The 24,046-nt window shown below is 39.4% G+C and overlaps 2 protein-coding genes across 2 annotated transcripts in view; one reads left to right on the forward strand and one right to left on the reverse strand.

The window, feature by feature from the left end:
• The window catches only part of pigk (phosphatidylinositol glycan anchor biosynthesis, class K), a 31,771-nt gene extending 28,514 nt beyond the window's left edge, over positions 1-3,257 (forward strand). Inside the window, exon 11 of the mRNA XM_066692028.1 lies at positions 1,447-3,257. Within this exon, the coding sequence (XP_066548125.1) occupies positions 1,447-1,563 (117 nt within the window). The 3' untranslated portion in view covers positions 1,564-3,257. The remainder of the gene's footprint in view (positions 1-1,446) is intronic.
• A 7,644-nt stretch (positions 3,258-10,901) lies between these two features.
• Positions 10,902-24,046, reverse strand: part of st6galnac5a (ST6 (alpha-N-acetyl-neuraminyl-2,3-beta-galactosyl-1,3)-N-acetylgalactosaminide alpha-2,6-sialyltransferase 5a) — a 40,334-nt gene continuing 27,189 nt past the window's right edge. Inside the window, exons 4-5 of the mRNA XM_066692239.1 lie at positions 12,944-13,051; positions 10,902-12,222 (exon numbers count right to left, since the gene is read on the reverse strand). Of these exons, the coding sequence (XP_066548336.1) occupies positions 11,991-12,222; positions 12,944-13,051 (340 nt within the window). The 3' untranslated portion in view covers positions 10,902-11,990. The remainder of the gene's footprint in view (positions 12,223-12,943; positions 13,052-24,046) is intronic.

Here is a 24,046-nt window from a genome sequence, read left to right on the forward strand (position 1 = left end):
TACCGTCTTACTTAGCTGGAGCTGCACACATCTGACAAGGCCTAAGGTTCACTTTCAAAGCAGACTTGAAGAGGCTGTAATGGAAAAGACGGCCACTGTTAAGGAAAGTGGGACTGCTCTAATGGACTAATGGAGAATAATATGAAGTGAAGAGTGCATGAAGTATGTGGGCTATAATTCTTTGCAGAAAAGACTTCACCATAGTCCTTCATTCACTAAAATGTGTGCTATATTCGTTGCTTGTTGCCTTGTAAACATTGAACTCTTTACTAATTTGATCAGCTCTAGATTATAAATCCCCTGTGAATAGGAATTGATGTAAATATAAGTAACATTAAAGTCACATTGGCACATCTGAAGCAGCTGAAGGATAACAGGCCTGCTAGTTTGTGATTGTGAGCCAGAAAAAATCTTCTGAAAAGGTCTTTACCTGCCCCAGATCATGCATTGTGAGGCTGATGGCAACTGGGTAGTTGCTGAGTGTTGCTGGATTTGACACACGCTCTACATGTTAATTCTGTGAATTTCCACCTGTCTCTCTTCATGATAATGAATGACAAATCCTGACCAGCGGCTCCACAGAGACCTCAACCTCTTGTAAAAGTAAATGACAACTGACAAGACTCTTGTAGTATGATTTAGAAGCATTTTTAAACATTAACATTTTTAATTCAATTTGACATCCTTTGTTAGTAATTGTACTGTAAACATGCTAAAAACATTACACCTTTGTAGATTCAGACTGATATTTATGATGCTTTCACACTCTTCCTCCTTATTTTCCATCAAAGCCAATCACAGTTCAGGTTGAAAAGGATCCACAGACCTTTAACACATAACCCTTGAACAGCCAATCATAGTACTAGATATTGGCAGGCAGTTTCTTACAGTCCCTTGAACAAACTTGTGAAATTGTACTTCTAGTTTTTAATGCCCTGTTGTAGAAGTGTCTCAAAGCCCTTGTTGAGCAGGCACGTAAAGAGGTAAAAAGCTAAGCTAATGGGACAAGCCCACCCATTTTATTAAAGCCATTAATAAAATATCACACGAAAAGCCGTCATGTGTAAATCCTCGTGCATCAAGTATGCAGAGCAGAGGAAGCAAGTAATGAGAGAGAGAGCGGGGAAATCGGAGGCCATTTGGTTAAAACTGCAGCAGATGGATGAGAGGAAGATGAGTGGTATATTAAAGGAGTAGACCAAGTAGACCTGATATTTTTATTCAAGAATCTCTCTTTCTAGCATATGACTCACCAGCCCTTGTAATTGTACTTCTCTTATGAATGATAATAATGTATTTTAATCTCCAGACTTGTAAGTTGTAACTGTGCAAAACTGTAGTAGGGAGGTGAGTATATGCCGAGTGGTTTTCGTTTGGTGTGGCGAGATATTGAGTTTGGGTACAGGGCCAGCCGTGTAATTTATCACCTTTGTTTATGTTTTACAGAAACCCAAACAGAAGGATTGGCATCCCCCTGATGGATTCATCCTGGGCTTATGGACATTAATTCTCCTTGTTTTCTTCAAAACCTATGGGATCAAACACCTGAAGCACATATTTTAAGACCACTCCGGGGCATGTGAGCGCGCCGGCTCTGATTTGTGTTTTGGGGAGCAGACTTCATCACTGTCACTGTACAGGAACCTTTTACTTGAATGCTTTTTCTCTCTCTCAGTCCAGAAGAGTTCGGTATCTTCAGAATTAGTCATAAGAAATTCCTTGGTTACTAAAACGATACATTTGACTACTAATATTACAGTTTACATGTGCTACTCCTGATAAGTACACAACAGAAATGAAAAGTAGTTTGTGTTGAGTTTAGGAAGCCCAGTTTGATTCGAGCATTAAAGCATGTCTGAATGCCTTCGGGTGTCTTTCCCTAGTCCTACGTCATTTTGGTGCTTATTACCGAGAAAACAAAAGACCACTGTGTTTATGGAAACCGAAAATAATATAACGCAGCTGCCCGGCAGTACTCTGAATTATGTTCATTGTGTTTTTTCTGATGCTGAACTTGAACCCCCAAAACATTAACAATACACAAAGAAAAGGAAAAGGCAAAGACATCGCTTATAAATAAGGAATATAGTAACATTACCAAATGTGGAAAATGTTGATGAATAAATCTATTGGAGCAGAATTAGATTAGGTTTCAATATATAGAAAAAAAATTACCAAATCAGTTTAATAAAACTGTATTAATCCATTATTAATATGTTCCAAATGATAAAGCATTGTGTTTCAATTGCAACCCCATAAAACTTAATGGTAAATTGCAGCCTCAAGACAATTAGAATTGTCTAATAATCCTGATAAGGATTCATATGAACGTTTTATTATTTATTAATGTATGTAAAGTATATTTATAATGTCTAGGGTTCCTGTTTCCTGGAGATGTGCTCCTCAGTCTGTGCCACGTGCTGGAAGTTGTCAAAGACTTGTAAATTGCATTTTGGTTAAAGCCTGCCTTTTTACATTTTTCAACACTAACTTTTTACTTGAATGGAGGAGAAATGAAGCAGCACTAGTAAATGTTTAAAGTGCCTGGAAAATGTTAAGCACTCTGAGGTAATGTTAACAGCTATGGAATGTTCCAGCCATCTCCTGGAGTTGAGTATCTTTTGCTTCAAGTAAACTTTCAAATCAAAATCAAATCAGATTTAACAGCAGCTTTCCTCATGTCACTGAATATATCTCACTCAGGAAAGCTTTCACAATCCCCATGTTTGCCTTCCATTTTGCAGAAAAGTGCAAATAAATTATATCTGCTTCCCCTGAAGATGAAGAACATGTAGTCTAGTTTGACAGATAAAGTAATCCTGTGACTGGATAGTACACTCTTTGCCTGCAAATCCTCATAGAAACTCTCCTTTCCATAGCCGTGTTGACAAGGTTTTGGGTGAGGATGACATTTTGTAGTACTTTGTTATATTCTTAGTGTAACATGACAAATAGGAGAAATTGGCCTTTTACAGCAGTGGAGCCATTTCAAAGCATCATAACTCCATTGACTGTCATGTTCCACACCAGCATGAAGGAAACAAGTGAGCTGTTTAATGAAAAAATATGGCATTAGCAAGACTGCTTCTGCTTCATCAGCTCCTTAAAAATCTCTTCAGTACATTATTAATAACACTACATACGGTGCTTCAGCTGTAGTGTGTGTGTCCTTTTATACTTCTGTTTGTGCCATGTTCAACTTATTGGGGAAGTTTCCTGCTGATCATTTGTTTGAAATAAATTGCCTTTAACAGTGATGTTATCTTTGTGTTGTAGATGTGGGATTAAAAATTAATCGCTTGCTTCAAGGGACTCCTTTGGATATCAAAAACCTGGGTGCATTTTTTTTTTTTTTTTAAATAACTATAGCTGAACTTTCATTGGGCTTTTGTTTTGTCTTTACTTTGCACTAAAATCCAAACAGTTTTTCTCAGTAAATCTGTAGTTATTCGTGAGAGAGAGACTTGCAAGAGTCTGATTTGCAACCACAAGATATGGGATTTGTGCCATGCCATGCATCATACTTGGCGAGTAATGACTGAAAGATTTTAATAAAACAATAATACTGGGATTGAGTTAATGTAATGGCGTGATGCTCTCATGGTGAAGTGAGAGCATTGTGGTGGTCACAGTCTAGGCCCTGGTTCACATTGGTGATTAGTCTTTGATATAATTCAAAGATTTAAGGGCATTCCATTCTAAATTTCTAAATCTAGATAATTATGCCCATTTGTGGTAAGTGGCTCCTCTAATAGAGTTCAGTACTCGCCAGGTAGACACTCGCAGCTCTCCGATTCTGAGCACACAATGAGTATGGATTACTCACGCCAAAGCAGCAGCTAGGAGAGCTGAAAATCCTTATCTGATTAAAGGTGCCAATGTTTGTAGTTTGAAATTGGGCATAATGCCTACTCCTGGACTGATGAGTATGAACTTTTATTAAAGATCTATAGTCTGGAAGGGGCCTGCAGAGACAAAGGCTAATAGAGGAATTCAATACACTTTAATCTCAGGCTATTTTTGGCATCACACGTGGAAAGTTCTCTCCAGGCATGTCTTTTACAATTATTTCAGATTGCAAGCGAAGTTAACCACAGCCCTGGAAGATGGATAGATAGTCAGATAGATAAATAAACATATGCCTTGGAGGCAATGGTAGTATATGGATGTCTTTTTATTTTTTTAAGATACTTAACTGTATAAACTAAAAAATAACAACTTTTAGAAGATCTTTCAAAACCTTTGTGACAGTTGCAGGAAGGGGAAAGGAAAAACGTTGAGTGTTTGACGGGAAGGATGGAGGTGAAGACAACATAACAAATGACTAGCTGGGGAAGAGCTGTTAGAAGGAGCGGTAGAAAATGGTTATTACTAGGAAGTTAGAATGGATGATGCCATGGCTTTGCATCGTGTCATCTTGTAGTTGAATGTATTCACTGGTGTTTCAGTGTTTGCGGATGTAGACTCAATAATTATTAATACTAGCTACTTCCAACTAAACCAATTGAATTGTGTTTATATTGACTGCTGGAAATTGACCTCTTACGCATCTCGTGCTGCCTGAGCATCATCATCATTGTAGCGATTGCAGCTGTAGCTTCAAAACAAAATTGATATTGTTTTGATTAGCAATTTATACTTCCTAAAACATGAACATTAATATAGGACGATACCATCAGTATAAATTACACAAACATTTTTATTTTTTATTTTGCATAATGTATAATTTTTTCCAGCACCATTATTAGATACAATTCTATTAATTATATGCCTTGACTGACCTATTCCAGCTAGCTCCATTTATAACCATGGACAATAGCCACAGCTGGCATTTTACAAAGATCTGATTAACTGCTCTGTACTCTGATATGCGTTTTCCATTTAGTTTGTTTATGTTAATGTAAATAAAATAAAATAAAAATTAGTAGGCTATATGATCTCATTGATATCACTAAAAAAATGCCATATAGGCAATCCAAAATCATGGAACCATACGGTTGAACACATTACTTACAGTACACTCCACAGCACATCCCTTAAGGGGTATCCTGTTTCCAGCCCAGACCAAACTGCACAACAACCTGCCAAAATCATCTGAGTGTGATTTCAGTGGGAAGCTAAAAAGTGCTTGATTATTGTGTGAAGCCAATTAGACAATGCAGAGAAAATGGGAGTCCTTAAGTGACACAGTAGAACCCTTTATACACGTATAAACAAAATAAAATGCTTGTTGATGCAATCTTAAACATCCTAACAATACAAAAATAGAAAGCACGTTATTTATTTTTTCCTATGGACAGTCAGTCCCAAACACGAAGACCAAGCTGTACTCACTCACTCGGATGTGTGGAGAGTAATCCGAAAACTAAATTGCATTCAGTTGCATTGAAGTTGACATATTTGACTATCAAGTAGTAAAATGATTGTGTTCCAGAATAGTAATTATTACAGTGTGAGGTTTATATACAAGGTGTTAAACCAAATACATATGTAATCTGCTGGGGTTTAGTTTGTAAAGTGTTGCTCTATAGTTTGGTAAGGTTGTTTGTGGTTTGTTTTAATTTCAGGAGGGGCAGTGTAAGGTTGATATACCAGATCTTTGAGCATGTAGGCTAAGTGTGCATGGCAAGTGGGTGTATAAGTTGACAGGACGTGGGTTCTGACAATCTCTTCATCATGAGCTAGTACTTTTTTTAGGGTAAGGAGGGCAGTCTGAGGTTGATATTCAAGATATTCAGGCAAATAAGGATGTAGTCCTTTGTGGCTCACTGCATTGAGTGTTGATCTAGAAACCTATGTTCAAATCCTGGTGCAGCATCTGTCTTCAGAAAATGTTACTTGTTTGTAGGTTGTGGTGTTTTAGTGCCAGAGGGGTCAGTGTAAGGTTGATATACTAGAACTTTGATGCATTAGAAGTGGAGTCCCTGTGGCTCACTGCATTGAGTGCTGGTCTAGATGATGGCAAGCCCTGGGTTCAAATCCTAATGCACCATCTGTCTTCTGACAATCTCTTCATCATGAACTAGGACTTTGTTTTAGGGTCAGGAGGGCAGTGTGAGGTTGATATATCAGAAATTTGATAATCTCAAAGGGGAGTCTGTTGTGGCTGAGTCACAGAGTGCTGGTCTTGAGGCCAGCAGGACCTATCAGATTTCTGATATATCAACCTCACACTGCCCCCTCTGGTACTAAAACACACCACAAACCCATATACAAGTAACAGATTTTCTGAAGACAGATGCTGCACCAGGATTTGAACCCAGGTCCTTACAGCTTCCAGACAAGCACTCCATGCAGTGAGCCATAAAGACTTACAACATAAGAACCTAGAAAGTTTATAAATGAGAGCAGGCCATTCAAACCATCATGCTCATTTGGTGTCCACTAATAACTAAGTTATCCAAGGATACTATCCAGTCTGTTTTTAAATGTTCCCAAATTTTAAGCTTCCACCACATCGCTGGGGAGTTAGTTCAGATTGTAACAACTCTCTGTGTGAAGAAGTGTCTCCTGTTTTCTGTCTTGAATGCCTTGAAGCCCAATTTCCATTTGTGAAGTGTGGAGCGCAGAACTGTACACAGTATTCCAGATGAGGTATAACTAGTGCATTGTTCAGTCTTGTACTTCTGTTATTTTCTCAAAGTTCTGGTATATCAACCTCACACTGTCCCCTCTAGCACATAAAGAGAAGACAACCAATAGATTTTAAGAAGAGAGGGGCTCCACGAGGATTTGCCAGCTTTGAAACTAGCAGGAGCACAAAGGATTACATGCTTGGTTGCTTGCTTGAATATTTTGTATATGAACCTCACACTGCCCTCTCTGGCACTAAAACAGAAGAAACAATGATCAGATTTGCAGAAACAGTTGCTGCACCCAGATTTGAATTGATGCCATAACTTTTAGTCCAGCACTGCATACAGTGAGTCACAAAGCACTCACTGTGGTTTTCTCAAAGATCGGGTATATCAACCTTACACTACTGAAAAATACACGACTTATATATTTCCACAAGATAGAAGATCTACCAGGCACAAATCACTACCCTCTTACTTTGAAGATCTGGAATATCCACCTCACACTGCCTCCTCTGACACTGAAACAGAATACAGACAATATATACCGATCAGCCAAAACACTATGACCACTGACAGGTGAAGTGAATAACACTGATAATCTCGTTATCATGGCACCTGTCAGTGGGTGGGATATATTACGCAGCAAGTGAACATTTTGTCCTCAAAGTTGATGTGTTAGAAGCAGGAAAAATGGGCAGCGTAAGGATCTGAGCGACTTTGACAAGGGCCACATTGTGATGGCTAGACGACTGGGTCAGAGCATCTCCAAAACTGCAGCTCTTGTGGGGTGTTCCCGGTCTGCAGTGGTCAGTACCTATCAAAAGTGATCCACGGAAGGAAAAGCGGTGAAGCGGCGACAGGGTCATGGGCGGCCAAGGCTCATTGATGCACGTGGGGAGCGAAGGCTGGCCCGTGTGGTCCGATCCAACAGACAAGCTACTGTAGCTCAAATTGCTGAAAAAGTGAATGCTGGTTCTGATAGAAAGGTGTCAGAACACACAGTGCATCGCAGTTTGTTGCATATGGGGCTGCGTAGCCGCAGACCAGTCAGGGTGCCCATGCTGACCCCTGTCCACTGCCGAAAGTGCCTCCAATGGGCACGTGAGCATCAGAACTGGACCACGGAGCAATGGAAGAAGGTGCATCTGTGGGATGTTCTGGACAAACCAGTCCGATCCATGGAGGCCCCACCTCGCAACTTACAGGACTTAAAGGATCTGCTGCTAACGTCTTGGTGCCAGATACCACAGCACACCTTCAGAGGTCTAGTGGAGTCCATGCCTCGACGGGTCAGGGCTGTTTTGGTGGCAAAAGGGGGACCTACACAATATTAGGCAGGTGGTCATAATGTTATGGCTAATCGGTGTATATTAAAAAGACAGGTCCTACAGCAAGATTTGAACCCACGTTTTTCCAACTTTAACACTAGAACTCGTCTGTTATCTCAGTGATCTGGCATATCTGCCTCACACTTCCCCCTGTGGAAAGTAAAACAAAGCACTAGCAGCACTGAACAAACATAGTTTCAAATATCATAATATGATCTTCCAGCTTTAAGATCAATCAGCAAAGCTGTGGGGCCACAAAGTATTGCGTTCTATTGTTATCCAAGATCTTCAATATCAAACTCACCCTGCCCACTTTGGACAAACAACACATTCTCAATAGACATCACCACAACCTCAATTTGAACTCAAGACCAGCTAGCTTTCAGACCAGCACTCCATAAAGAGACACAGAGCTCCCTGTTCAAAGATCTGGTGTATCAACCTTCCACTGCCCCCTCTGACACTAAAACAAAGCACTAGCAGCACACAAACAATAACATTTCCAGAAGACAGCAGGTCACCCAAGTTTTAAGCCCACAACCTGACAGCTTTAAGTAACCAAAGCTGTGAGCTACCAGGGACTAAAAACATATACCCTCCATGATCTTGTACATCATCTTCACACTGCCCCCTTCTGGGCCTAAACCACAGCACCAGTGAGATACATACAGCAGAAACTCAGAAAACAGCTCCACACCCAAGATCTGAAGCCATGACGTTATAACCTCTAATCTCCATGAGAACGGCCACCAAGGGCTCCACTTTGAAATAAGGACGGTTCTGTTATATCTATCATGTTACAAAAGTGATTAATAATACAGTTTGTTTTTGCATTTGCACAATTAATTGATTACACTATACATTTTCTGGAAGCCTGTTTAAATATTCCATTATCTAATTATCTTATTGCATATTCATTTAATGCTCTTACTAGTATTAGTATTAATTACATTGTATATGGAAATACTGAAGCATTGTACTATACCTGAATGAACTAATGGAAACTGAAAGAGACATAGGTTACATTAATAATTAAATGTGCAACATCAAAATGACCTTGATTTCCAGTTAATGAATTTGCAACCTGGGAGGTGGAGTTCAGTAGCTAGTAACCTAGTTTTACTGCCAAGTCCTCCTAACTATACTATTTTAAGATTACAATAATTTATTTTGGAAGGATTGAATACTTACTAAGACACCCAAGTATTACCGGACAGTTTTGATAATGTGATATTGAAACTGGACAAATGTATCCATGTCTTCTTGTGAGCTTTTCGGCATGCTCCTGTAGCTACAGGTATAGTGCTTTTGTGATTAAAAAAGACAAACAAAGCCCACTCAATGAACAGCCATTGAAACATTTGATTAAAAAACATTCTTCAGTTTTCCATTGCCCTTCTGCTGAGCTCGAGTGGAATCCATCGAAAGTCATCAAACAGCAAAGCCATGAAGCACTGGGCCGATTGCAACTGTTGCGAAACCCAAGATTAAGTTTTCTCATTTTAGTTTTGAACAGACCACAACATTATGCAGTGCTTTCCTAACCTTTCAGAGTGAGGTGCTTTCTTTGGTCCGACTCTGGTCTCTGTTAAAATCGTAGTGATTTAGGTAATCCTCTGCATCTCCTCAACACATCCAGCATGGAGGGATAATTATTTCAAGAAATGCAACAGCTGGAAAACAAACAAACCCTGAAGAGTGAGATCGATGGCTCATAGCTCCAGGTTCCTGTTTCTGCTCTGATACTGGCATGCATAATGAGCATGAATATATAAAAAAAAGACTAAAAAGGATTCTTTTACGTTATCTATTTTTGATCAGAGAAACCATGTCGGATAAAGATAAGAAGTAGACTCCTCTTAAACAGTGAGGGATTGGAGGCAAGATAGGGAGAGAGCACATTTTTCATAGGACTGAATCTCATTAATCTGCAGTATTTACATGACATTTTATTATGTTGTCTCATTAATTACATTTAGTCATCAAGGTTCCAGAGAAACACAATTGCCGTGAACAACAGCATAACTTTTCCCCTTGTAGACATCCACGGTGTATGCTTTAACAGCAGTTTCCCACTCCCATTTATCATTGTTCTTTATATGCAGTGCGTCTAACAGCATATTTCACATGTCTGCATAAGCACACACTCACTTTGTACCCATCATGGCTGCATCAAGTTCACACATTAAACAGTCTGAGGTATCCAATTTGACACTGGTTTTCTACACATGAGAATGGAATGTACACATCTTAGGAATTGCAATCAAAACTGGCGTCATACGATACAGCCTGTCGCCTCCTATCGGTCCGCCATCACCTCGTATAATCCGTCACCAGCCCCTCCGCAAACTCCCCGTGGAGTTTGTGCGTAACCTAACAGAACTCCTGTCTATCCCAGAGAAGTAGTGATTTTTTTTTTCTCTATTCTGTTTGAATGCTTCTGTACTAGAAATGGAGAAGCTGTTTAATTACATCTCCCCGTCTGCTGGCGCCGGACCGAGGAGTGCTCGGAATCCCAAGCAGCTCAATTGTGGAGCTCATCTCTCTGCTTTTCTTCTCTGTCCCAAAAGAGCGACCAAATGAAAATGTTACATTCACTTCCCAAGAATGGACTGTATGGTGGGAAGGTTACTAGTACTTTTAGATGAAGGTTATTTTAACACTAGGCATATTATCTATAAGATGTTCAACTTGAATAAAAGTCCCCTCAGCTTTCAGGAAAACATTGGGGCTAAATGGTAAATCCGTGGTAAATCAGCCAAGTCCTTGGTTCACGAACAGTTTAGGTGTGAGGTGTGAGAAGAGCTTTCCTTTGATTGTAATCATGGTCTGGATGTTTTGACAACTGATCTCCCCTGGGATTAGGTCCCTTATTAAGAAACTCTGCATTCGGTCCCTCTGTTTGACCCCTTCTCTCTGGCCACACAAGGTTGTAAGTCTTCAGCGACATATACTTTTGCAGCACACAAAAAAAAACATGCAAAGACGCCATAAAGAAATGAAGACCACTTTTAATATTTCCATCCAAACTGCTTCCTAAGAAGGCTTTTTACATTCAAATAAAGCAAAATATGAAAACTCAATTTTGTTCTTCTGTTGTGGTTGAGTGGACTCTGTGAGTCATGGCTAATACAATGATAAACCTGAATAAAAATTTGATTATCAAATACTAAAAAGAGAAAACATTAAAAAAAAAGCATATGACGTTTCATATTTGGTATCATTTTAAAGATTTTTACATGGCAAACAAGTGGTCATAATATTGTAAATGTCTGTTTTATAGAGAAGTTTGTGGGGGACAATTCACAACTTCTCATTATAAATCATCTCCTGTAAATCATCTGAAAGAAGTATTTCTATTTTATTAAAAAAACAAACATGCTTCTTTAAGACAGCCTGGCCAATCAAGTCCCTAAGTCAGCTCTGCACCTTCGGCACCAGCACACATTCATTCACTAATTCATGTAAAGCAGATGGAGTTCACAACTTAACCAAGTTTCCTTTCTTTAATCTCATATCACATAGATTCTTAATATTAGTTTGGCAAACGGCAGGTATAAATTAGACATTTCCTTTCAGATAAAACCTCACTGTTTTTCTCACAGCCCTGGCATCATAGACCACTTAGCAAAAACAGAAACACAAACAAGCAACACAAGTAGCCCTATAGCTGTAATACATCAAACCACTATATTGGCTCAGACAGCATAAAAGGGTAATAAAGTGAGCATCATTAATCACCTGCAAACTAATTACTTCTATTTCACTTCTCAAGTGGCAAAAAATAAAGAAACATACGTGGTCCAAAGGCATACAACTGAGAATGATTAAGCAAGACGATTCCCGTCACCGGAAAACGTGGCAGAGTCTGCTGGCACTGATCTTCCCAAAATGTCCTGTTCATATGTCCCTTAGATCAGAGAATCTGCTCGGCAGACTAATAAAACACAGACGTGGGCACTGTCAGAACGTGCTTTATAAAAGTCATCCGAGGGCTTCCAACTGTACATTTCTGAAGGATGACGAGTTCTCCAATATCCTGAAAGCCTCAGCTTTTGGCCCCAGCAGGAAATTAAAAGCTCTCTCAAGATCCGGGTGGGATCGCTGTCCTGTTCCCAAGAGCGGGTTTGGGGCTCCAGTCTGGCTGGTAAAAGTGAATGTTGAAAGTCCGCGCCCAGTTGGCAAAGACACGCTTCTCTGTGATGAAGCGGTGATGGCTGCCCCTGCGCCCGCGCTCGTGGGAAATGTACATGGTGCACTCATCAGGGCCCGCAGGTTCATAGTAGTGATAAGGTACTGAATGATGATAAGGCTCCCTAGACAAAAGAATCAAAAGGTGTTAAACACTTTAGAAACCACAAAAAAAAGGTCCACTGAGTCTCCAACTGTGGGGCTAGAGACACCCAGGCTTTATCACCCCTTAATCTTTCATTTACTCAGATGTGTAACAAATCTAGTTCTAAGATCTAAGTCATTTTTTTAGATTAAATCAGGACTGGCAAATGCCAGTCCTTGAGGGTTCATTTAATAATTCATAACGATCACTAAATTACTTAATTGAACCAATTATCTCCTTAAGTGGTCACAATGAAAGCATTCCAAGTCTGGAGAAATCAATGATTTAAGGATTACCTATAAAACCCACTAGGCTTTGCTTTTCCAGGGCCAGGCCGGCCACCTGTGCTTCAGACTAAATGAAACATAATATGTATTTGATGAGGACGTGTTCAACAGCTCTAGTTTGTCGCGGTGGGACCTGATCCTACTGGTAATTGTACATGTGCGGATATGATCTGTCATAATAGTGTTTTGGCAGGTCAAAGGTAATGAGCCTTAAGATCCAAAGATTACCCTACTTACGGAGCATGTAAAATTAGTGGAAATAATAACATCATCACAGAGACGCAATGGGAATCAAGTAGAATTCAATTTCTATATTTTGTTTTATACATGTATTATCCAAGAAACACTTGCCATGCATTTACAGTGACGTTAACATTGTGCATTCTTCCGACGCCATTAAACACAAACACCTACTTGCAGAACTCCGGGGGCACCATGCCATAGACGTTGATTCTGTCACACAGCTCCAGGGCAATCGTCATGGTGAACCAGCCTGTGCTGAGCCAGGAGTTGGAAATCCTCCTGCAAGAAAGACCGCATCGTCCTGATCACCCATTCTCACAGCAGAACCTGTGCAATTCATTATTTATCGTAGCACAGATTTAGCACTTTTTTTTATATTTATGTATTGAATAAACCAACAACATACTAATTATAGATGATGACAGATTATGAAAGCATTATTAATGTAGTGTTAAATCTCAGTCGTTACTGCGAGGCAACCTGTCAAGACCTCATCCATTACTTTCAGAGACTGGATGTAAATGTATCTACTTACTGTAACCAAATTCATTATAATTATACAACAGACATACATTTTTACTTTTATTTGACCTTAATCATCTTCTTTCAATAGTTCACGGCTGTTCATGTAACCTTATTATGTAGTGTTGCCTAAATAACAGTTCTGTGCCCTTGGAGTAATGTGTTCCCTGGGAAAGGGGCAGGGTAGCTGTCACTCACACTGGCAGTCAAATATATAGGTAGGTTGGGGAGGCGGGGTGAATATAAATGACCAGAATGAATTGCAAGGATGTGTATACACTACTGGTCAAAAGTTTTAGAACACATCATTTTTTCCAGTTTGTATTGAAATTTAGTCCAGTGAATAACCTGAAATGGTACAAAGGTAAGTGGTAATTTGTTATATGCTTTAATTTCAGAGTACATTGAGACATTAAACTGCATACATTTAATTAAAAACTGGAAAAACTGAGGTGTTCTAAAACTTTTGACCAGTAGTGTATACAGTCTATATATAACGATTCCATCACAAATTAAATTGTATATATATCCTTCCCTGCAATTCATTCCATGTTGCTAATTTTTGGTGGAATAGTTCTAGTTACTCAGGTTGACAATGTAGAGAATGTACAAAATATCCCCCAAGTGCTGTGGTCATCTTAGTAAATCTTTTTTATTGGGGGAAAGGGGAGGTATGGACAATATCCCAGTATAACCATAACCTGACTCAACAGCACTGTAATGGGTAATGGTTTACATTTAGTAACAGTTAAGCTCAGTTTTGCAAATGTAAAGCTCACTGCAAAAAGCCATTTATATTTTTTATGGATCCAGCTCTTTCTTAATCATTAATAACTGAAAAAGCAAAGCATGGTTGAAATTAAAGTTTAATACAGCACAGAGATAAAATGCACTCCTGTTTTAAACAGCCATTGCTTGCTACCACAGCGTTTTAATTACATTTTACTTTCCAAATCGCCATACTGGAGCAAATATGAAGTCACAGCCAGCGTAATTTGGTCCTTGAAAGGTATTAACTGAACATGTATTACTTTCTAATTTAATATGAGGTAATAAAGGGACTGTCATGCATCATTTAAGAGGAACTGCGCAAAAAACAAATTACCGCATGGTGTGAGCTGACACCGGATTGATTATGATCCTCTGATTGGCTGTAAATTACTGTTGAGAACGTCTCTGCTTCACTGCAATCACATTTATAATCTCGGAGGTAATATTCCTCCTCGCATGATTCCATCTCTGTTGCAGTTATCTAATTACTCGAATATTTGCTGCAAAGTTGCATCGTGTTAGGCTCCACTAAATTATCCTTAATCACTCATTCCCTGTGATTGTGAACAGCTGCATTCCTCAGACTCGGAAAGTGCGCCGTTTTACATCACACTTTGCAACAGGTGGTTGCAAAATAAAAAATAAAATCTTAAGTTTAAAGATATTCTCATTTCCAGGTACATTTGTCTTTAATCTTCAATCTATTCTGTTGATGGTTGATTTGGTTACTTTTTCAAGATGGCTAATAGATTGTTTTCATGAAAATATACATCTAATAAAGGCATTATTCGAGACTTCTGGTTCCTGAAACAGAATTCGGGAAAACGAAGATCGGGAAGAATACATTTTTTCCATATTTTTCTTTTCTCTAAACCCCTAAACGTCTTGGAGGAGTAGAAGGGTATTTTCAGTTGGAATCGCTAGTGCACATGATTCATAACTGCAATTTTGTTGTCTTTGAGGTACCACAAACACAAAGTGGGATCGCATGCCAAAAACTCGTAAAAGACTAAAAATGCTGACAACCTCTTTCTGTGCACATTTCTCCTCAGTTTCTCCCTCTACATTCACGGTGTGCAGGTTTTGGCTAGGCAGCCAAGGTCTTTTAATGACAGCCGAGCTCACGTACAGCACAGTTCTTCGCTGTGATCCCGGGCTTTTCCCGGAGACATTTAAACAACAGTCTTTAAAAAAAACTTCGGCAGCACCCACTCACTGACAGCTTCTTCACAGTGCTGGAGGGTGTGAGAGAGGGTGTCTGCGTGTGATGCAGAGGGATTGAATGTGTTAGAAAAATCAACATACACTGACACTATAGAAATATATTTAAATATATATATATATAACCAATTCATTTACATAAATTCCCAGGACAAACCTTTAGCAGCGGTCATGTTGCAATGTAGAGGGCACTGTGTGCTAGTCCACATAGATACCCCAAAGCAACTTGAAGCTAGAAGCCAGTTCCCGTCAGTATGCAATGTGGACTGGAGCTGACAGCACGGAGATGGGGAATGGCAGTTAATTGCCACAGTACACCAGTGCAGTTCCTCTGAGGATACAATTTTATGGAGGTGAAGCCGACATCCAGCAGGCAAATATTTTGACAGGCCTGTTCTGAACCTCGGCACTCATGATGTCAACAATCCCACTCATGTGTCCCCAACGCTGTCTGCAGTGTTTATACAGATATGTTTTTTTTCATTATATATATGTGTATATACACTCACCTAAAGGATTATTAGGAACACCATACTAATACTGTGTTTGACCCCCTTTCGCCTTCAGAACTGCCTTCATTCTACGTGGCATTGATTCAACAAGGTGCTGAAAGCATTCTTTAGAAATGTTGGCCCATATTGATAGGATAGCATCTTGCAGTTGATGGAGATTTGTGGGATGCACATCCAGGGCACGAAGCTCCCGTTCCACCACATCCCAAAGATGCTCTATTGGGTTGAGATCCGGTGACTGTAGGGGCCAGTTTAGTACAGTGAACTCATTGTCATGTTCAAGAAACCAATTTGAAATGATTCGACCTTTGTGACATGGTGCATTATCCTGCTAGAAGTAGCCATCAGAGGATGGGTACATGGTGGTCATAAAGGGATGGACATGGTCAGAAACAATGCTCAGGTAGGCCGTGGCATTTAAACGATGCCCAATTGGCACTAAGGGGCCTAAAGTGTGCCAAGAAAACATCCCCCACACCATTACACCACCACCACCACCAGCCTGCACAGTGGTAACAAGGCATGATGGATCCATGTTCTCATTCTGTTTACGCCAAATTCTGACTCTACCATCTGAATGTCTCAACAGAAATCGAGACTCATCAGACCAGGCAACATTTTTCCAGTCTTCAACTGTCCAATTTTGGTGAGCTTGTGCAAATTGTAGCCTCTTTTTCCTATTTGTAGTGGAGATGAGTGGTACCCGGTGGGGTCTTCTGCTGTTGTAGCCCATCCGCCTCAAGGTTGTACGTGTTGTGGCTTCACAAATGCTTTGCTGCATACCTCGGTTGTAACGAGTGGATATTTCAGTCAAAGTTTCTCTTCTATCAGCTTGAATCAGTCGGCCCATTCTCCTCTGACCTCTAGCATCAACAAGGCATTTTCGCCCACAGGACTGCCGCATACTGGATGTTTTTCCCTTTTCACACCATTCTTTGTAAACCCTAGAAATGGTTGTGCGTGAAAATCCCAGTAACTGAGCAGATTGTGAAATACTCAGACCGGCCCGTCTGGCACCAACAACCATGCCACGCTCAAAATTGCTTAAATCACCTTTCTTTCCCATTCAGACATTCAGTTTGGAGTTCAGGAGATTGTCTTGACCAGGACCACACCCCTAAATGCATTGAAGCAACTGCCATGTGATTGGTTGGTTAGATAATTGCATTAATGAGAAATTGAACAGGTGTTCCTAATAATCCTTTAGGTGAGTGTATATATATATGGGGAATCACATAAGGAGCAATTCTAGAACAGGGCAGACACCAAAAATGGCACATATGAAGCTACATTATTGGCATGTGCACAGTGGCAGATACAGCAGTCCTGGTCCTGGTCACTGGAAGAACAGCACAGCGGGGAGGTATCCTGTGGAGTCCAGCTGCATAAAAGCCATGTGCAAGATGGATGGAGAGTTACCTTTTGTGTTATAGTTTGAGTGTGAGTTGCAGATAGGGATGTCAAAAATACCGATACTTCGATACAACCGCGATACCAAATTTCAGAAACAGTTCTGAGCTATGCAATCGGAAATATCGAAGTATCGGAGCACTCTACTTGTATAACGAACATTGTGTGATTGCGTCTTTCACTAAACAAAAAAAAAAAAAAAGACTTTTTGTCCATGCTGTGACACCATACGCCTCAGGTGGAAACAAAGAAGAGACAGACGACATTGTAACCAATTGACTTTATTCACGGTCGCATCGAAAACGAGGCTCTGAAAGCATCAGTTACGGAAGTGTGATAAACAAATGTCTATCACTTGTGTTCCTAGCCATGTAAATGATTAACTTTATGACAGATATAAAGCTCTATCATTTCACAGATTTCAAGCAGACAAATAAAACAGAAAGCCTGGATTATCACAATTTGTTGAAACATTGCACCACTTTTCTGTAGTATTTTTGTTCAATTTGGTATTTATTAATTGGACTGATTACATTCGGTGAGCTCTTAACACTAGAACCGCAGAGATTTCGGATTAAATACAACCGCACCCGCAAAATGTGCGTCTCCTTTACAAAACAGCTGTTACGAAAATGAAAAATAAAGTTGGATTAAACTTAATATTTTTACATATGGACATCACACAACATTTTCACAGCAGAAACACTGCATTCACACTGAAAATGTACATTTTTGGTTTTATTCAAAATGAATGCATATAGGCTACATAAACATGAACAAACTAATAATACATTTTACACAGTAAACTGCTGTAGAAATCGGTATGCACATACAGTACTGTGCAAAAGTTTTAGGCAGGTGTGAACAAATGCTGTAAAGTAAGAATGCTTTCAAAAATAGACATGGTAATAGATTATATTTATCAATTAACTAACTAGACATTTCAAGGCACACAGGGGTTTCCAGATGTGCTGTCCAAGCTCTTCTGAAGAAGCACAAAGAAACGGGCAATGTTGAGGACCGCAGATGCAGTGGTCGGCCATATTTGGCTGTAACAGAAGGCAGTTTGTTCGCTGAAAGGTTGGAGAGCGGTACACGAATGAGTGTCTGCAGGCAACAGTGAAGCATGGTGGAGGTTCCTTGCAAGTTTGAGGCTGCATTTCTGCAAATGGAGTTGGGGATTTGGTCAGAATTAATGGTCTCCTCAATGCTGAGAAGTTCAGGCAGATACTTATCCATCATGCAATACCATCAGGGAGGCATCTGATTGGCCCCAAATTTATTCTGCAGCATGACAACGACCCCAAACATACAGCGAAAGTCATTAAAAACTATCTTTGGCGTAAAGAAGAACAAGGAGTCCTGGAAGTGATGGTATGGCCCCCACAGAGCCCTGATCTCAACGTCATCGAGGCTGAGGCTGCCTAAATCCACAGAAGAACTGTGGTTCGTTCTCCAAGATGTTTGGGCCAACCTACCTGCCGAGTTCCTTCAAAAACTGTGTGCAAGTGAACCTAGAAGAACTGATGCTGTTTTGAAGGCAAAGGGTGGTCACACCAAATATGGATTTGATGTAGATTTTTCTTCTGTTCACTCACTTTGCATTTAGTTAATTGATAATTACAATCTATTAACATGTCTATTTTTGAAAGGATGCTTACTTTACAGCATTTTTTCACACCTGCCTAAACTTTTGCACATTACTGTATGCTAGCAAACATACAATTAAAAAACATAAACAACCACTTATAAAAAATAGCATACAATTAAATATAACATCTTATGCAATGTGAAAGCGCTTTTCAACATTTTGTGTCATCTGCTAATAAAATAATGATAATATATGAATATATGTGTAGATATGTACTGTTTCAGCTCTCGACACCATACAAATTATTTCACAATGACTGAGTTCATTACAAAGCCCAGATTGTCGGCTTTATTGTATTCAAGCCTACAGCATAAACTGCGGTCCAGCAGCTGAGAAAAGTATTTATAACTTATTACATTCAACGAGTTTACAGCAAACGCCATATAGGTATTAAATTCATTTTTTAGTAACATATAAGAACAGATAAGCAGGAGAAATTCACATACGCAGAGATACTTACTTTTGTATTTCAAAAGCCACCCAAAAAATGCAGCTGTGCAGTTCTAGTGTTCACTGATTCATAATTTAAAAATAACACGTATATTTACAAAACAAATATTATTGATTCAGCTATATCTAAAGGCGTATTCATAAAAAAGGCCTAGGTAATGCTGCTCGATTTTGTTTTTTATTTTCTGTTGATCTGCCTTTAAGAATCTTAAATGAAATGGCATTATCTATTAAAACGTAAGTTACACATTATAAATGAGTTACCTTTACTATACCTAGTATTCATATTGTTTAACGGATCAACTATGGCTCAAGACTGTGTAGATATATTTGCCTGTTATTTACTGTATTATTTTCTGGTCTGTATAATGAGTGGTGTGTGTTACATGTTCTGTATATCAAATAAAAGGACAATAAAAGGCACCAGTCATGGAATGCTCTGTGTTATGTGGGCCAAACTGGAAAGATATCACAGTCAGATACATAATCTGTTAACACATTGAAAGACACTTAATGTCTTAATTGTTCTGAATTAAATGAAAAAGTATTCTTAATACTATGATACTCCGGCCAAACTGAACTGACCCGAACTGAGTAAAATGAGCTGAGATGAACGGAACTGAAATAAATCAAATTGGATTGACTGGAACAGAGCGGAGCTGAATCAAATTAAAAGGAAACATGACTTGTGTGTGGTGTATTTTATTAGGGAAATGTGTCTTTATATTGATCTGTTTTGTCGGGAGTAGAGTACATACAGTGTTTTCAAGTGATGTTAAACTGATGTCCTTTTAAAGTCAGGCTCGTTACAGAATCAAATACATAATCTCTCTATTCTAGCAATGCAAAATAACCTTAATGACTGGGACTCAACTAGCAGGAAAAAGAAAGCTACCTCAAGACTTCCCCAACCAGAAACATTGCTCAGGCCCTGGCTCTGTAGCTCTTATCCCCTATGTTACCATCACAGATACATTTTCTTCCCTGCCTCATAAATCATCCCAGGTCCAAGGAAAAAAAACCTCCTACAATGCTCTCCCTTGTGCAAAATTACAAATGTGCAGCTGTTGTTGAGCACCTGCACGGTAATTTACTAATAAAGAACTCACGTGGACATATTCATATGTTGCCGCACACCCAAGTGACAAGATCGTTTGTTGTCGGGTGTTTTTTTTGGTGTTGTTTTTCTTACAAATGAACAGAACAAGCTGCACAGTCATTACAAGCAATTACAATTACATCATTTTCATTCCGAGTCAGGCATGCCTCTGTTTATCAAAATCAACCCTAAATAATAGATACCTAATGAATACGTCGATAGTAACAATAGAAGGGGAAGGCGGCACATAATCAGAGATGTTGGTAAGGTCATTGATTTCGAATTTCCCTTTTCATACAGCTGCTTTTTTTAGGTTACAGGAAGGCCCTTGAGTGTTTTTGTGTTTTACTATTTTTGTATTTATTCTGCACAAGCTCTCATCCATGCCTCTGGTGGTTCCTGCCATTTCCACGCACTGTTCAACTCTAAACAGCAGAAGACACAGCAGCCCTTTGAGGAGGCTGAAGAGCATTAACTTTTACCAGTGTTCTTGTTGAGTATTGTCAAGGCATTTCTCCCTCCGACTGCAGTCTTCACGGACTTAAGTCTATCATCAAAATCTTACAGCTGCGTGCAGCCTGGCACACACAATCCACTCCCTGACATATCTCACATCTTCGCGTTAAAGGTTTATTAATTTCTCTTTAGTCATGCAGTAAATGTGTTCATGTTGCTCCATTTCACAATAAGATATCAAATGGCATCTTCCCGTCTCTAGACACAACCGTTAAAAAGCCAGATGCAAGGACATGGCATTTTAAATCATACTCTCTATATGCCTGCATACCCTCCTGATTTCTCCTGACTTCAAAATGTCTTTTTTGGCCTTATTTATTCCAAATATTTCAGCAGTGATCTCTTTTCTTATGAGATCTTCTTTGTGACAGGAAATGGAAGAGAACTGCTGCATAATTTGAATGCTGACCAACTTTTAATTTGAAAATATTTACATGCATGTCTGTTCAGGCTACATTTAAAACATTGTTTTCACAGAAGGCATTGGTATCACAACATTAAGTGTCTTTCAATGTGTTAACAGATTATGTATCTGACTGTGATATCTTTCCAGTTCCTAAGCTTCCAAATTCATCAATCTGCCAGTTATCACATTTGACACTACAACAAACACATGACAGATGTGTTATGCTCCGACTACAATATCCTTTCTAAGTGAATTTAATAAATTATTCTTTGAGCTGATCAAACTCTTTAAGTGAATGTTGCTGATGAACAGGTCAGCTCTTGCATCAATAAATGGGTTATACACTAATGTACTGAAACAATCAACTATACACAACACCATCTCCATTTGGACAGTGACACAATTCTCGTCATTTTGGCTCTCTACACCACCACAATGGATTTGAAAGGAAACACGAAAGATGTGCTTTAAGTGTAGACTGTCATCTTTAATTTGATGGTATTTACATCCAAATTGAGTGAACGGTGTAGGGCTTAGGGGCTCACAAGTTATTGGACAATTGGCTGCTCAGCTGTCTCGGTTGTTCCATGGCAGGTGTGTGTTATTCCCTCATTAGTTCAATTACAGGTAAGCAGTTAAAAGGTCTAGATTTGATTTCAAGTGTGGCATTTGCATTTGGAATCTGTTGCTGTTAACCCTCAATATGAAGTCCATAGAGCTGCCACTGCGAGTGAAGCAAGCCATGATTAGCCTTTGAGAAATCAAAACAAACCAGAGAAATCACAAAAACATTAGGTGTGGCTAAATCAACTATTTGGTACATTCTTAAAAAGAAAAAACGCACTGGTGAGCTCAGGAACACTAAAAGGCCTGGAAGACCATGGAAAACAACTGTGGTGGATGACAGAAGAATTCTTTCCCTGGTGAAGAAAAACCCTTCACAACAGTTGGCCAGATCAAGAACACCCTCCAGGAGGTAGGCGTATCTGTGTCAAGGTCAACAATCAAGAGAAGACTTCACCAGAGTAAATACAGAGGGTTTACCACAAGATGCAAACCATTGGCAAGCCCCAAAAACAGGAAGACCAGATTAGGGTTCACCAAAAAACATCTTAAGAGCCCTGTACACAGTTCTGGAACAACATCCTATGGACAGATGAGACAAAGATCAGCTTGTACCAAAATGATTGGAAGAAAAGAGTATGGAAAAGGGAGGTACTGCTCATGATCTGAAGCATACCACCTCATCTGTGAAGCATGTTATGGCATGGGCATTTATGGCTGCAATGGGATCTGGTTCCCTTGTATTTATTGATGATGTGACTGATGACAAAAGCAGCAGGATGAATTCTGAAGTGTTTAGGGCTATATTATCTGCTCATATTCAGCCAAATGCTTCAAAACTCATTGGACGGCGCTTCACAGTGCAGATGAACAATGACCCGAAGCATACTGCCAAAGCAACCCAAGACTTTAAGTGGAATGTCCTGCAATGGCCAAGTCAATCACCTGACCTGAATCCAATTGAGCAGCATTTCACTTGCTGAAGGCAAAACTGAAGGCAAAATGCCCCAAGAACAAGCAGGACTAAAGACAGCTGCTGTCCAGGCCTGGCAGAGCATCACCAGGGAAGAAACCCAGCATCTGGTGATGTCTATGGGTTCCAGACTTCAGGCAGTCATTGACTGCAAAGGATTTGCGACCAAGTATTGAAACACAATTTAATTCATGATGTTAGTTTCACCAATTACTTTTGAGACCCTAAAATTGGGGGGACCACCTATACAAATGGGTGTAATTCCTACACCATTCACCCAATTTGGATGTAACTACCCTCAAATTAAAGATGAAAGTCTACACTTAAAACACATCTTGATGGTTTCCTTTCAAATCCATTGTGGTGGCGTACAGAGCCAAAATAATGACAATTGAGTCTCTGTCCAAATATTTATGGACCATATGCATGTGTACCATGGATCAAATGATTGGCCTGTATTACCTGGATTTAAGATTCATTTTGCGATTTTAGTGAAACATGGAAAACTCTGTAATTGAACACAAGATTGATTTGTGCAATTTCCCCTTTATATTGCTTTTAAGTGATTTAATTGTATTCACTTGTCTTGTAAATACTGATTAGACAGAGTGGAGGAAATAAATGTAAAGGTAGAAATAAACAAATAAGTGTTGAAGTTATACACAATGTCAGTTTAATACTACCAACTGTAGTGTTTAATGCACTGTGATGCAGCCGAGACAGGAAGGTTCCTTCTTACTTAATTAAATCCACCGTTAGATTGAAAAATGTAATCAACCATATGTAAAGTTGATGGGAATATCTTGAACACACAGCTGCTAACCTGAATCTTACAAAAACATGTCATTAATCTAATTTTCAGACTTGACAAACTCAGGGGTCTTTATTGTCCAAACAAATGTCAAGTCAGGAAATATTACATGCAGAAAAGAGACCAGTGCTCTTTGACTTCCAGGTGTAAATCCTCTGTGTGAGGCATGCGGTTGTATGACAAATGCCTCTGAGGGGGTTCACCCTGACACCAATTCCCTCCAGCCCGACCCGCGTGTGGACCTTGTGGCGTTATGAGGTATCTTTTGAATCATAAGTTAAACGAGCAAAATCAATAGAACTTTAATTACACGGCCAGCCAACATACAGAGAGCACTCTCCCTACCAAATTACCTGTATCGATCGACA

The sequence above is a fragment of the Amia ocellicauda genome, chromosome 19 (genome assembly GCF_036373705.1).
Source record: "Amia ocellicauda isolate fAmiCal2 chromosome 19, fAmiCal2.hap1, whole genome shotgun sequence".
Classification (NCBI taxonomy): Eukaryota; Metazoa; Chordata; class Actinopteri; order Amiiformes; family Amiidae; genus Amia; species Amia ocellicauda.